At 44.6% G+C, this 16,340-nt stretch overlaps 1 protein-coding gene across 1 annotated transcript in view; it reads left to right on the forward strand.

Moving 5' to 3' along the window:
- The window catches only part of PLXNC1 (plexin C1), a 152,562-nt gene that overhangs the window by 14,326 nt on the left and 121,896 nt on the right, over positions 1 to 16,340 (forward strand). Inside the window, exon 2 of the mRNA XM_052640383.1 lies at positions 9,631 to 9,771. Within this exon, the coding sequence (XP_052496343.1) occupies positions 9,631 to 9,771 (141 nt within the window). The remainder of the gene's footprint in view (positions 1 to 9,630; positions 9,772 to 16,340) is intronic.

Here is a 16,340-nt window from a genome sequence, read left to right on the forward strand (position 1 = left end):
GTAGGGCTGGAGCCGGGAGGCTCAGATGGTAAAGAACCTGCCTGCAATGCAGAAAACCTGGGTTAAATCCCTAGGTCAGGAAGATCCATGGGAGAAGGGAATGGCAACCCAAACCAGTCCATGGGGTCACAAGAAGTCGAATACGACTGAGCGACTAACACTACGAGGGCTGCAGGGCTGGAGGACTCTGGTCCTTAGAGAGAGTGAAGCAGGTGGATATGAAATATCCAAGTGTGTCCCTAAACTTCCCTTTTATTCCTCCTGCACACTTTGAACTTTCCCTTTGGATCCTTTGAGTTCAAAAGTAAATTCTTCCTTCAGATGACCAGTTCAGTCACTCAGTCATGTCCAACTCTTTGAGACCCCATGGACTGCAGCACACCAGGATTCCCTGGCAATCACCAACTCCTGGAACTTGCTCAAACTCACATCCATCGAGTCGGTGATACTATCCAACCATCTCAGCCTCTGTCATCCCCTTCTCTTGCCGTTGATCTTTCCTAGCATCAGGGTCTTTTCCAATGAGTCACTTCTTCACATTAGGTGGTCAAAGTATTGGAGCTTCTGCATCAGTCCTTCCAATGAATATTCAGGACTGATTTCCTTTAGGATTGGCTGGCTTGATCTCCTTGCAGTCCAAGGGACTCTCAAGAGTCTTCTCCAACACCACAGTTCAAAAGCATCAATTCTTTGGCGCTCAGCTTTCTTCACAGTCCAACTCTCACATCCATACATGACTACTGGAAAAACCATAGCCTTGACTAGACGGACCTTAGTCGGCAAAGTAATGTCTCTGCTTTTGAATATGCTATCTAGGTTGGTCATAACTTTTCTACCAAGGAGTAAGCGTCTTTTAATTTCATGGCTGCAGTCACCATCTGCAGTGATTTTGGAGCCCCCCCAAATAAAGTCTGACACTGTTTCCACTGTTTCCCCATCTATTTCCTATGGAGTGATGGGACCGGATGCCACGATCTTCGTTTTCTGAATGTTGAGCTTTAAGCCAACTTTTTCACTCTCCTCTCTCACTTTCATCAAGAGGCTTTTGAGTTCCTCTTCACTTTCTGCCATAAGGGTGGTGTCATCTGCATATCTAAGGTTATTGATATTTCTCCTGGCAATCTTGATTCCAGCTTGTGTTTCTTCCAGCCCAGCTTTTCTCCTGATGTACTCTGCATATAAGTTAAATAAGCAGGGTGACAATATACAGCCTTGATGTATTCCTTTTCCTATTTGGAACCAGTCTGTTGTTCCATGTCCAGTTCTAACTGTTGCTTCCTGGCCTGCATACAGGTTTCTCAAGAGGCAGGTTAGGTGGTCTGGTATTCCCATCTCTTTCAGAATTTTCCACAGTTTATTGTGATCCACACAGTCAAAGGCTTTGGCATAGTCAATAAAGCAGAAATAGATGTTTTTCTGGAACTCTCTTGCTTTTTCCATGATCCAGCGGATGTTGGCAATTTGATTTCTGGTTCCTCTGCCTTTTCTAAAACCAGCTTGAACATCAGGAAGTTCACAGTTCATGTATTGCTGAAGTCTGGCTTGGAGAATTTTGAGCATTACTTTACTAGCATGTGAGATGAGTGCAATTGTGTGGTAGTTTGAGCATTCTTTGGCATTGCCTTTCTTTGGGATTGGAATGAAAACTGACCTTTTCCAGTCCTGTGGCCACTTCTGAGTTTTCCAAATTTGCTGGCATATTGAGTGCAGCACTTTCACAGCATCATCTTTCAGGATTTGAAATAGCTCTACTGGAATTCCATCACCTCCACTAGCTTTGTTCATAGTGATGCTTTCTAAGGCCCACTTGACTTCACATTCCAGGATGTCTGGTTCTAGATGAGCAATCACACCATCGTGATTATCCAGGTCATGAAGATCCTTTTTGTACAGTTCTTCCATGTATGCTTGCCACCTCTTCTTAATATCTTCTGCTTCTGTTAAGTCCATACCATTTCTGTCCTTTATTGAGCCCATCTTTGCATGAAATCTTCCCTTGATATCTCTAATTTTCTTGAAGAGATCTCTAGTCTTTCCCATTCTGTTGTTTTCCTCTATTTCTTTGCATTGATCGCTGAAGAAGGCTTTCTTATCTCTTCTTGCTATTCTTTGGAACTCTGCATTCAGATGCTTATATCTTTCCTTTTCTCCTTTGCTTTTCGCTTCTCTTCTTTTCACAGCTATTTGTAAGGCTTCCCCAGACAGCCATTTTGCTTTTTTGCATTTCTTTTCCATGGGGATGGTCTTGATCCCCGTCTCCTGTATAATGTCACCAACCTCATTCCATAGTTCATCAGGCACTCTATCTATCAGATCTAGGCCCTTAAATCTATTTCTCACTTCCACTGTATAATCATAAGGGATTTGATTTAGGTCATACCTGAATGGTCTAGCGGTTTTCCCTGCTTGCTTCAATTTCAGTCTGAATTTGGTAATAAGGAGTTCATGATCTGAGCCACAGTCAGTTCCTGGTCTTGTTTTTGTTGACTGTATAGAGCTTCTCCATCTTTGGCTGCAGAGAATATAATCAACCTGATTTCAGTGTTGACCATCTGGTGATGTCCCTGTGTAGAGTCTTCTCTTGTGTTGTTGGAAGAGGGTGTTTGCTATGACCAGTGCATTATCTTGGCAAAACTTTATTAGTCTTTGCCCTGCTTCATTCCATATTCCAAGGCCAAATTTGCCTGTTACTCCAGGTGTTTCTTGACTTCTTACTTTGCATTCCCAGAAAAACCATAGCTTTGACTAGGTGGACCTTTGTTGGCAAAGTAATGTCTGTTTTTTAATATGCTGTCTAGGTTTGTCATAGCTTTTCTTCCAAGGATCAAACGTCTTTTAATTTCATGGCTGCAGTCACCACCTGCAGTGATTCTGGAGCCCCAGAAAATAAAGTCTCTCACTCTTTCCATTGTTTCCCCATCTATTTGTCATGAAGTGATGGGACCGGATACCATGATCTTAGTTTTTGAATGTTGAGTTTTAAGCCAGTTTTTTTCGCTCTCCTCTTTCACTTTCATCAAGAGGTTCTTAAGTTCCTCTTCTCTTTCTGCCATGAGGGTGGTGTCATCTGCCTATCTGAGGTTACTGATATTTCTCCCTGCTATCTTGATTCCAGCTTGTGCTTCATCCAGCCCAGCGTTTCTCATGATGTACTCTGCATATAAGTTAAATAAGCAGGGTGACAATATACAGCCTTGACGGACTGCTTTCCCAATTTGGAACCAGTCCGTGGTTCCATGTCTGGTTCTGTTGCTTCTTGACCTGCATACAGATTTCTCAGGAGGCAGGTCAGGTGGTCTGGTATTCCCATCTCTTTCAGAATTTTCCATAGTTTGTTGTGATCCACACAGTCAAAGGCTTTGACGTAGTCAATAAAACAGAAGTAGATGTTTTTCTGGAACTCTCTTGCTTGTTTGATGATCCAGAAGATGCTGGCAATTTGATCTCTGGTTCTTCTGCCTTTTCTAAATCCAGCTTGAATATCTGGAAGTTCTTGGTTCACATACTGTTGAAGCCTCACGTGGAGAATTTTGAGCATTAATTTGATAATGTGTGAGATGAGTGCAATTGTGCAGTAGTTTGAACATTCTTTGGCATTGCCTTCTTAGGGATTGGAATGAAAACTAACCTTTTCCAGCCCTGTGGCCACTGCTGAGTTTTCCAAATTTGCTGGCATATTGAGTACAGCATTTTAACAGCATCATCTTTTAGTATCTTAAATAGCTCAGCTGGAATTCTATCACCTCCAGTAGCTCTCTAAAGAGCCTCTTGATGAAGGTGAAAGAGGAGAGTGAAAAAGCTGGCTTAAAAACTATCACTATCTAACATGGGTAAATAGTTGTTCTTTCCATTCTCTAATTTGGTGAACATAGTTTTCCAATTGTTTTCACACACGTGATTTCATTGGGGCTTCACAACAATGCTAATAGGCAGGACATGTGTATTATTGTGTCCATTTTACAGATTCAGTTGTTGGGGTTTGGGGGCTTGCCCAAATCAAGCAGCAGGTCAGAGATGGAGCAGGGCCAGATCTTGGGCATAGGGCTCCTGCTGAGGTTTCCTAACTGCAAGTGGGCCCCTGGGTAAGTAATGATGAAGAAACTGCTTCAGGTGAGTGTATGCCAATGAGGAGCAAAGTACAAGATTTACTGCCAGAGAGGCATTGGGCTTCCCAGGTGTGGCTCAGCAGTGAAGAATCTGCCTGCCAGTGCAGGAGACGTGTGTTCGATCCCTGGGTCAGGATCATTCCCGGAGGAGGAAATGGCAACCCACTCCAGTATTCTTGCTTGGAGAAGCCCATGGACAGAGGAACCTGGTGGGCTACAGTCCATAGGATTGCAAAAGAGTTGGACACGACTGAGCATCTGAGCAGAAGTTCCTAGACATCCAGTTGTTTTCTTGCCCTGGCCCCATAGGGGAAAAACCAAAATAAGAGAATCTTTTCAGCACTGTGGGGATTAAAGACTTTTTCTGTTTCCCCAACAGTTGAGAGACCACATTTGAGTGCATTTCCTCCAGCTGTTCCCATAATAACTGCAGCAGGGCTGTGAGCATCCCGCGTGACTCTCACTGAGTCAGATCATCTTCCACGTGGTAGGGGCAGGGCCCCTTGGTACTCAAGTCCAGAGTGTACCATTCACATCCTAGAAGACAGGCCGTGTCCCCTGGAGGTGGGCAGTGCACACTGGAGGATGTTTATGGTCCTTGAAAGATTATACGAAGGAGCTACAAGGTCAAGCTGTTTCCCTCATGATATGCCCAGTATTTCCTGAATATGCTCACACACGCATTCCTTCCCAGTAGCCTTGGTCCCACTTTGGTGTGTCAAGCCCAGGCACTCTCTTTTTCAGCCCAAACATCATTTGAGACAAACCGAAAAAGGTTTCCCTCTGAGAGCAGGCTAAAGTGTAGGCGGGACGTGTGGTTAGACATGGCACGAAGGAGACACGGAGTGACAACTCTGAGGGAACCGAGAAAGCCCAAAGGGGAGACAAGGTTTAGAGCTAAATCAAGATTGGATTTTGTCATGAAAAGCAGAACTGGCAAAAGCATCATTACAAGGCATTAACCTTGTTACACACAGAAGAACAAGCAGAGGCTGGGATTCAGAAATAAATTACACATAATAAACTAGTCAGAGTAGGCCTCAACATTACCGATTATGCCCTAAGGGGGAGAGAAGGGCAAGACAGAAAATAGACAAAAAAAAAAAAAACCCACAAAAGTGAAAATTATCTCTGGACATGGGGGGCCACAGCATAATTTCGCCCCCTTTCCTACTTGACTCCCCAGGTATTAATTCCACTTTTGTGAGCAGCCTTCTCTGGAGTCTTTTGTTTTCATTTGCTGAAATGAGCAAAAGAAAGCCATTCAGAGGGTTCTTTTTCCCATTCACAGGGACCTGTCCATTTCTGTGTGTTTCCAACACAAAAGAATCCATTTCCATTCAACACGAGCAGCCCTTCAAGTTTACATGAAGTCCAAGCCCTCTTTTTCCTATTTTCTTCCAGACTCGCTGTTGTAATTGGCTGCACAATCCTGACTATGGCCAGGGTTCTCCAGGGTGAGAGGATAACACTCGAGCAGCTCTGAGCCCTCGTGGCTGAGAAACACCTAGCGTCTAGGGCCGTGTCCAACAGATATGGCTCTCATTTCTTACACAGGGACTTCCTTTGGGTTACAAGTAAACCCAATCAAGTAGCAGCTTAAACCATGACATCTATTGATAGTAAAAAGCTTAAAGGGTAGAAGTCTGCTCAGTGGTGTCCTCAAGAGTCGAGTGTCTCTTACCCTTCCCCTGCACCAATCTGTTGGTTTTCATCTCCCATCTGGAATTCATGGAAGCAAAATGACTGCCACCTCTCTGCACAGATAGCCTCACATCAGAGTCCAGAGGGAGGAAGTGTGGGAAGAGGAACAAAGGGCTTTCTTCAAGAGCCTTCTCTTAGCAAGGAGGAAGCTCATTCCCGGAAGTGCCCCTAGTGGATTTCTGGCATCTCACTGGTCCAGATTGGACCACATGGCCACCTCTAGCTCTAAGGAGTAGGAACGTGAGTGACCAGGCAACGGAGAATAGGATAACCATGAAGCTCGGGCCAATCATAGTTTTCCCAGGCTTGGGTTTATTGTGACCTGAACAAAACTAGGGTTTTGTGGCAAAGAAGGAGATGGCCTTAACTGCCACGGGCATGGCAGCAACTTTTTTGTGTTTTAAATAAAGTAATGATAGCAGACATGGGTCATAAGTTATCACATGCCAGATTTTACTCAGTTTCCTGAGACTTGCGTCCTAACTCATTCAGTCCTCGTGAAAAGTCCATGGCACAAATGCCTCTTAATCATCACTTCTGTTGTATAGAGGAGGAAATTGAATCACAGAGAGGCTGCATAATGTGTACAAAATTATTTAGAAAGTGACAGAGCCATGACTGAAAGCCTGAAATTCTGTCTCACCACCCTGCGGGAATCCTTATTCGTTCGAGTATTATAAAATACTCCGCGAAAACACAGTAAATGCACGCTTCTGCTTCTCTGGTGGTTCGGTCAGTAAAGAACCTGCCTGCCAATGCAGGAGACATGGGTTCAGCCCTGGGTCAGGAAGATCCCCTGGAGATGGAAATGGCTATCCACTCCAGTTCTTGCCTGGGGAATCCCAGGGGCAGGAACCTGGTGGGCTCCAGTTCGTAGGGTCGCACAGAGTCAGGCATGACTTAGCAAATAAATCGCCACCAATAATAATAGCCGCTAGCATGTATTAATGTGTCATTATTATTACAGTCATTATTCTCTCTCCTTCATAATTACCCTACCAATCAGGCACCATTGGCCTTATTCACAGCTGAGAAAACCAGTTCCCAACAGTGTTCCATAATTTGCCCAGATCATCCAGAGGATGAGAACCAAACTTGAATTGTAAGCTTAACCTCTCTGACCCCTAGTCCCGGGTTGTTTGTTCTATGCCATCAGCTCTCACGTTCTGGGAACATTGATTTAATGGCCATGCTAGTTACCTGTGCTGTTGATCCAGGACTTAATTTAGAAAAATGCAATTATTGAGAAACAGTCAGAAGTCAGGGAAAGATGTTAGAGAAGATGAAACAGTAATTTAGAAGCAATTTTCTCCCTGTCCCTTTCCAGCTTTTGAGCCACTTCTGGGTTTTTTGGAGTCAATCTTTCACAAACAGAGCATTTCATCCCACCTCAGCAAGGGCTAACTGTGATATCATGATTCTTGGCTAATCTGAATTACTGCAGTTATTAAGCACCTATTGTATACCAGCGAAGAAGGCAATGGCACCCCGCTCCAGTACTCTTGCCTGGAAAATCCCACGGATGGAGGAGCCTGGTGGGCTGCAGTCCATGGGCTCGCGGAGTCAGACATGACTGAGCAACTTCACTTTCACTTTTCACTTTTATGCATTGGAGAAGGCAATAGCAACCCACTCCAGTGTTCTTGCGTGGAGAATCCCAGGGACAGTGGAGCCTGATGGGCTGCTGTCTATGGGGTCGCACAGAGTTGGACACAACTGAAGCAACTTAGCAGTATACCAGATATGGGTTTCCCTCGCAGCTCAGGTGGTAAAGAATCTGCCTGCAAGGCAGGAGACGTGGGTTCAATCCCTGGGTCATGAAGATTCTTTGGAAAAGGAAATGGCAACCCACTCCAGTGTTCTTGCCTGGAGAATCCCATGGACAGAGGAGCCTGGTGGACTACAGTCCATGTGGTGGTAAGAGCTGGACATGACTTCCATTGTCTCAGTTGGCCCTTGTGGATGGACAATCAACAGTCCACAGTCATTACCCTGTGTCATAGGAGGAGGGAGAATGGAGTCCTCCAGCCAAAAAGATCAGTGTTAGAACGTTTCCGAAGCTCAGACAAAGATGACATCCAGTTCTCTGAGTGAAGCACTTCTGAGATGCTCAAATATTTAACAAAAATAAAAAGTGTGGTCAGCTGATCTTAAGTTTGAACAATTCTGGTTTTATTTTAAAGCAAGATGTGTGGTGTGGTTTTATTTTTTTTTAATCTAAAGGTCACCGATTTTTCTTTTTCTACTCATAGTCACGAGGGATCCTTATCTAAACAGTGATCTATTGTTCTGATTTTAGACTCATAGACATTTTTTTTTCTTAATTTCATTTTCACAGGATAGTTCCTCATCTTTGATGGTATTAGAAGTAATTTTTAACAGGAAAAAAAAAATCTCTAATGAGCTTTCTAAAAATCTTCTTCAACTGAGTTCACTATGGAATATTTTATGCAAATAAGTCACTTTCTCTTAGGTTATGACATCTCTTACTTGAAAAGAGATCACGGCATTGGAGAAACCCTTGCCAGCTTATCTTTTCCTCCCAGCACAACTTCAACAAAGAAATATAGACGGTACTTTAAAGGCTTCAGAAATCAATTTGGTCCATGAATCCGTTTAGTTTAGATGTTAATGAAACTTGGTGGGTTTAAAAATAATGAATGTTTAATAAGACATAAATTGAAATACATAAACACTGTCGGCAATAATATAATGAAGTTAATAAGTCTCAGCCTCCCTCTGCCCCTCTCCCTGCGCCCCAAATGGGGTGGTTTTCGGAGTTGCCCTGATGCTTACAAAAGTCTGTGGGCTTTCGCATTGGCTGAGATGTAAATGTGCCTCTGCAAACCTGAGTGCAGTTGGGAACTGAGCTCCGGCAGATAATGCAGGCTATCACACCGTGTGCAGCATACAGAGGGCAACGGCTCTTTCTAGCTCCATATCTTCCAGAGATTTGTATAACAAACTCCGTTTCCTGTCGTTGAAGGCAGGAAGCAGCATGAAGCACTTCATGCCTTTAAACAAGAAAAAAAAAGGCATTTGGGGTGATGCACTCTCTGCTCTGGCTTAGAGGGGCTTTATTTAATGGTCAGGAGTGGGCCTGTGATTATATGTGCTCAGAACCTCAGGCCATTTAGATGCCTTCAGGTTCAGAGTTAGGTTTTTCCTTTCTTCTTCAGGAACATCAGCACCAGGTCCAGTCCTTGTGGTTGGTTCCTCCTTAGCCCCGTGGCTCTCTCTCACCCACCATCCATGACTCTATCTTTCCCTCTCTACCCTCTGAATGACTTACCCCGTCTCTGGGCTAACACACTGCCGCCTTCTTATAAATCCAGATTCCTTCCTCTCTGCCATTATATCAAATAGGATGGTCCATCTCACACCTTAGGAAATGGCTTGTTTAACCTCACAGAAGCCAAATCCTCACCAAAATAAATTGTCGCATGTTCCTGCAAATAGCCAAGTATAAGACTGTCTCCTTCCCAATTCAGTGGTGGGCTCTTTCTTGGCAATAAAGTGGACCTCGGTTTCATATATCTGCTGGTGGAGTGTTAAGTGGATGGCTAACTCACTGCTGGCAATCAATACATGTTAATACGCAGTAAACAAATGGCTTTCCACAGGCTGGGCAAGCACAGTGATTCTGCAGATAAAGGGGATAAAAGGTTGCTCCTGGGGATCTTGTCTAAACAAATGTATTGGGGGCTCCAGTAGGATCCTTACCAGGTGGGCATGAGTGACATTTTATCATCATGAGAATTATCACTGTTAAAAATTATCTTTTTGTTTTTTTAATTTGTACGTTTGTGTGCATGTTCAGAAAAACGGGGATGAACCTGAAAGAGTCGAACCGATCGCATCATCTACCTTGATCCATTCCGACCTGACATCCGTTTACGGCACCGTGGTAATGAACAGGACTGTTTTATTCTTGGGGACTGGAGATGGCCAGTTACTTAAGGTTGGTTCTCTGTGCCTTCTTCAATGTCGATTTTAATATTGATCCATTTTGTGCTTTTGGCTCCTTTTTTGTTTATTTTTTATTGCTTCTGGTTTATGCACAAGACCATACCAACGGCTTTATGTACTGCTCAGAGAGCACCCCCACCCCCTGAAATGGCCTGAAAGAAATTTCCGGAAAGCTGTTCATAATAACCTCCCTACCCATGTGTGAAAGTGACAGCCCCCTTGCTTCCTGGGAACTTGTCAAGGCAGTTCTTTTCCTTACTCATAAACTGCCTGGGTGAAGCATATGGGGGTCTGGCCCTACCCCATGCTTGATTCACCTTCCTAAGACTTTTAACCTTTCAATTCTGTCTCCTTTATGATGGAAATGTACAAAGCACCTGATTTCTCATAGCTTCAAAGGGATTGTAGGGCTAAAAAGAAGAGGAAAAAAAAACCCCAAAAAACAGATGTTCCTTCTCCCCGGCCCACCTGCCACCCACATAGGGGGTTTGCTTTCTGCCCTTTGTACCCACACCCACCACAGAGAGGTTAGAGATCTGAAACCCTTTGAGACTCCCCTTGACTTTTATCTCTGAGGACTTTTTTTCCACTTGGTGGGTATACTACTGCTCAAGTTGAGATTTTTATTCACTGGGGGAGAGGGGCAGTAGGAAGGAAGAGAAAAACTCAGATACTATATGACTCTGAAATTATATAGCAGTTATCTTATCAATTTCTTTAGTAAGCATTTATTGTGCACCTCCTGTGACCACCAACATTCATGGTTCGAAAGGGCACTGTCTCTTTCACCTTTGTCTGATTCTCCTTTGTCTCTCTGTAGCCAGTTAATTTACTCCAATTCAGAACTGAATACTAACAGATTTGTTTTCTCAAAGGATTTCCCACTGACAACTAGCTGTGTGACTTGAGGTCCATCACCCAGTCTCCCTGAGCATCCATTTCCTCATCTGTAAAATGAGATTGTACTGGATGACCTAGGAAGCCCCTTTTTCTTCTGGTGGTCTGTCTTCTGTGCAGTCATGCCCTGCTGTAGCCAAGCCTGCCTGCTGGCCGGCTTCCTCCAGATGCGCCCGTGTACTGCTCCCATACCTCTGCTTACACGGCACCTCTTCCCTGTATTGCTCTTGTATTTTCCCCTCTGCTTTACTGAATCCTGTGAGTCTATGCTTTGGCTCAGCTCAAACTCCACCTCCTCTCTGAGCCCTCCTAAGACTGGAGTGTTCACGTTTCTCCCTCATCTCCCGAAATACCTGTTGTCTATATCATCCTTTTGGCTTGTTACAGATGTCTTGCTTGGATGCCTGACCTTTCCTCGTGTGTTTGTCTTGCCTTCCCAACTTGATTTTAAGCTTCCTGAGAAAGGAGGCTGGGAATTCCCACAGCCCAATACAGGGCTGAGTGCCTGGTAGATATTTGATTTAATCTGTTTTCTTTGGAGGAAACCCAGTAGCATATGGGAGGGGGTTTGTTTGTATACACATTCTTTTAAAATATACATTGATCATCTTTCCTGTTGTGTTAGCTGTCTTTCCTGGCAAAAGGTAAATACCCACCCGTCCTTGTGCACAAGTTGCTCAGCACCATCTCAGTGTCATCAGGCAGTGTCTGGAGCCACTGTGACCTGGTCAGACTGATTAGACCCCTTCACCTGGCAGAAAACGTTTCCGCCAACCCTTACTGGGTCTCCTCACCAATTATCTTCCTCAGATGTGGAATATTTTTGACGAGTGTTTTGACAAGAACACCGTTTCCCCAAAGCTGAGCCAACCAAACTGTTAGATGGTAAATCGGAGGTGAAGGAACACTTGGCTATAAATAGTTTCCCATAGGACAGCCTGGTTTTGCCTGTCCTGTTCTTTCACCCCCACAGTTCATGTGTACCTGGTTGGCGGGTACTGATGTTGTGGTGGGTGGGTACTTGAGGGGTGGAACTGAGCTGCAGCCTCAAGCTGCTGAGGAAGAGGTGGCTGACCCAAGTCTCACTTTCTTCGGCATCTGTCCAGGCTTCACCCTCAAGAGTCGCGTGTGTAGCCTTGCTTGTAGGGTTCCAATAACAGGGGCAGGTCCATTTTCCGTTTCTTGTTTTCTGCTCAACACTCTACCTGTTCTGACTAACTTAGTCCTCTCCACCACTCGGTGAGGTAGATCGGGATCCCCACCCTCTGGGCTGAGGACTGGTGCCTCTGGGTCAGGTCAGTGGTGGCATTAGATTAGAAATAAAGTGCACAATAAGTGTAATGAGTTTGAATCATCCCCGAAACCATCCCCCCACCCACCCCAGGTCTGTGGAAAAATTGTCTCCCATGAAACCAGTCCTTGGCATTGCAGTCCATGGGGTCACAGTCAGACACGACTTAGCTACTGAACAAGGACACGTGGCAGAGCAGGGGTTTGGGCCAGGAGCCACTTCAGAGACTGACTGGTATCCCTCAGGTTGCTCTGACTTGGGAGCTGCTGCCTCGGGTGTGGGCAGCCACTCCATGAAGGGTCTCTGGGGAGAGTGGGAAGGCGGCTGACAGGAGGTCATGCTGACTGGGGTGGGGCGGGTTCTTAGAAGCTCAGGGAAGAATCCCAGCTTGAGAAGAAGGAGGCCATCTGACTGAGGGACTACCTCACTGGCAGGATAGCTTCTTAGGAATTAAACTCTACCCGCAGCTCCCCCTTAGGAGGATCCTGCCCTCGGGAGGAGGCTGTGAGCTCACCTGCCCACCCCCTCCCTGGCTCCCTAGGACAGCCCGGTCACTCCAAGACTCCCCCAGGAGTCCTGGGCACAGAGGGCTTGCTGCAGCCCCTTAAACCACCCAGAGTCCTGAGGAACCAGCACTGGGCAGGTGCTTTGGGAGAACCTCCAAATCCTTCATTCAAAAACTTCAAGCTTGTCCCTTGCCAGACTTGTCACTGGAACTGTTGGAAAAGACGAACATTGATAGACACAAGCTTGGCTTCTTAAGCCGCAGAGCAGAGCTACTAATGAGCAGAGAAAAACAAAACCCAACCCAAGGCAGCCTGAGGGGGTGAGGAGAAGAAAGGGCTTGGATCACCCACAGCCTGACTCATCAGTTTCCCCGGTGATCGAGAGTCGACAGTGTTTTGACAGACGCCAGGCGCGGTAGTATATGCCTGGTTGGATGAAAGGCAGGCACTAGCATTTGGGAGCCCGTTGCTGTTTTTGACCAACACACACGCATGTACACACACATACATGCACGCACACACACGCACACATCTACCCCACCCCCACTCCCATTTCCTAAATCTCTGAAAACTTCGTGGAGTTTTAATATACTTTGGTGCCATTAAAATGTCATGTTATTTAAATAATTTTGTTTTATTGTAAGAGGAATACATGCTTATGGAGAAACTTTCCAAGTATCGGGGTATGAGGGGAAAGCAAAGAAAAAATGTCCCTAGTTTTCTTACATGGAAGCAGCCTCTGTCAGCATATTACCTTTTTTTTTTTTTTTAACATAGTTGAGGTCAGACTCTATCCTATTTTGCATCCTTTTTTCCTCAGTTAATGAGGAAAGAAATGCTTATATTGAAATGTTACAGCACACTTGTAAACAGTATTTTTAAATATCATGTTCTAATATGTGGAAACATTTTGAGTTTAAGATAGTGAAGCATTTTTAACATGTCTTGAAAGGCATGCAGTCTTTCAAGTTAGCCAGTACTATCTCCGAAGGGAAGATTTTATTGATGATAAAGTGGAAAAATTAAAGACCTCACAATATGCCAATACTTTTACTACCCTCTTCCTCCTGCTTTTATTCCAAAATTCCTTTATAAGGTGTTAGAAAAACTGAACTAATTTGGAACTGAACATGTCCTTGTGATTGTCTACTCTGCCCCTTCCATGAGGACTTGCCATCCTCATGGTTGTGAGACAAGTTATGTCCAGTCACTTTTCTCTCTGGTTATTTCCTCATTTTACTTCCTTTCTGAGTATGACTGCATGTTATAATTTTTCAGTTGTCAGCGTCTCTACTGAGATCAGCTGAGAAAGTAGGGCCATGCTGAACTCAGTATTTGGGAATTCATACCCCATGTGTTACATGGCCAGGATGCTGCAATGAGTGCTCATTCTTACAAACATGGGCTAGCTCTTTCTCCAGACTGTGGTACGTGCTCGGGTGCAGTTTGGATTCCTTTGAGCTCACTCTGTTGCAAATAGCAGATTACTTCAGGGGCAGAATTGAATATTTTGAGCTTTTCTGGGTGGTAAAACAAGTAATAAAGAAATATGCATGAAGTCTAATATCTCTAGCCTTACCCATGCCCATGCCTTTCTTGTAAGCATAAAAGGCAGTGGGTGAGGAATAATAACAGCTAATGTTTCTGAGCTCATACTGTGTGCCCAGCATTAGGACCAGTGTCTTCATGGGTTAACTAGTTGAATGCTGTTTCATCTCTGCTTCATAAATGAAAAAACCTGAGGTTGTGAGATGATAGGTAACTTGCTCAAGGGGATTTGAACTGAAGCAACCAATCTTCTGGGCTTCTCAGGTGGCTCAGTGGATAAAGAACCTGTCTGCAGTACAGGATGATGCTGGAGATATCGGTTTGATTCCTGGGTTGGGAAGATCCCCTGGAGAAGGGCACGACAACCCACTCCATTATTCTTGCCTGGAGAATCCCATGGACAGAGGAGCCTGGTGAGCTACAGTCCATGGGGCTCATAGAGTCAGACACGACTGAAGTGACTGAGCATAGCACAGTGCAACCAGCCTCCCCAAAAACTGCACTGACAATTCAAATGTGTTCTGTAGAGTTTGTGGAACTGGTTTTAAAATTATTATTTTTTTCTAATATTGGAATATCTAGGTTAATATCAAGATGCACGTATTTGAGGTTTCATGAGAAAGGGCTCTGGCTTTTGTGGTTCTAGTTTGTTCCTATTTAGGGACAGCTTGCTTCAGCCCAGCTGGTGCAGACTTCTCTTTTAGAAAAAGGCAGAGCCCTGTCCTCTTGGGGCTGCATGTATTTCCTGGGAGCCTCTGAAGTCCCTTAGGAGGCCTGGCTTTTCCCCAGTGAACTCCTTTAGAGGGAAGGTAGGAAATCTGTTCCAGTTGAGTTTTAGGATGGCTCCAGCAGTAAGAGGCTAGGGTTGGCTTTCTCCAACGTCCCTGGGCCTCAAGTAGAGTTCAGGACACAGGAAGCCGTACCCGGCCCTTTCCCCAGGTCCAGCAGAGAAGCAGCACTCTTGTGCTTGGTTAGGACTGATTCCCTGTGTAGCTCTCCAAACTCTGCTCCTACCGTGGAGGGAAATTCAACCCATTTCCAGAAAGTTCTTCCTGCCTCCACCCAGAGTAACCTCTGAAGAGTTTGCCTGGACCCTGGCTTTTAAAATTTTTGAGTGAAAAATAAGAGAAGTCTTTCATAATGTCAAGCTCTGTTTATACTCCTACAGAATGTTCAAATAAGGAAAAGGAGGCCATGAGGAACCCAGGACAGGACCTGGGCCGGAAGTGGGGGTGGTGGGGCTGGCTGAGCTAACAGACCAAAAAGTAAAGACGGTGGGAACTGTTGAAACTTGGAAGTGGCCTCCATGGTCGGCTGTTGAGAACGTCATGTTCAAGTTTACCCCCATCTCATTCATTCCAGTTTGTGAGTGTGTAGGGACTCCCTGATTCAGAACAAATTCTCCTGTGTAATCCACAGATCTAGAACTCGTGATTCAGGCTGTGTGCCTCTCTTACTACTTACACTGAAATCAGGAGACAGGAAACCAGAGAGGCATTTGCTTTAATCTTTCTATTTCATACTTATTATTACCCCTACCTACTGAAGCACAGTAAAGGCTACTGTATAATTACTTTGCTTTCTCGTGTGTGTGTGTGTGTGTGTGTGTGTGTGTGTGTGTGTGGTTTAAGTCTCCTTTGTAGCATTTCTCAGAAACTATTGATGGAAAAAAAAGCGAGAAGATTGGCTTGTTTACACTTAACTGGTTAGCCTCACAGAGTGAGGTATAAGAAAAAAAATTTGGTGAAAAATAGTTTAACTTCTTGAACACCCATGGCTTCCCACTGTCATAGTAAAGAAAAAAACAGTCTTTCATTTAATTTTCCTCCCCCTCATTTTCCTCCCCAGGCTATCTTTCCCGTGGATGGTGTTGTCCCTGTTATATAGCTAACTGTGTGATGTGGAAGTCTCACACACTGTACATTTCAGGACTATAGTTTGTTTTTTATTATTTATTTTTGCATGCAAGGAAAATCCCAAGGCTAGTTAATAGGCTGCCATGAGGCTTCAGGAAGATGTCAACCAAAACAATATATTGACACTAACTGAAATCCTCCATCGGGAAAAATTTGTTTTCTACACAGGCTGCAGCTGGAAAAATCTGAAGAGTCCTATAAAATCTTGAATGCTAATGAAGTATGTTTTTCGTTTAATTAATGTTGATTGGGTACCTTTTTCATGTGCCAGGACCTGTTCTGGGTGCCAAGGATACAAAAGTGAACAACACCGACAATGCCCCACACTCTTGGTGGGAAGAGAAAGACAGGAAACAAGTAAATGGATTGATTAGTGGTGAGGGCATTTCACAGGGTGATAAAT

This window comes from Budorcas taxicolor, chromosome 5, assembly GCF_023091745.1.
Source record: "Budorcas taxicolor isolate Tak-1 chromosome 5, Takin1.1, whole genome shotgun sequence".
In the NCBI taxonomy this organism is placed as follows: domain Eukaryota; kingdom Metazoa; phylum Chordata; class Mammalia; order Artiodactyla; family Bovidae; genus Budorcas; species Budorcas taxicolor.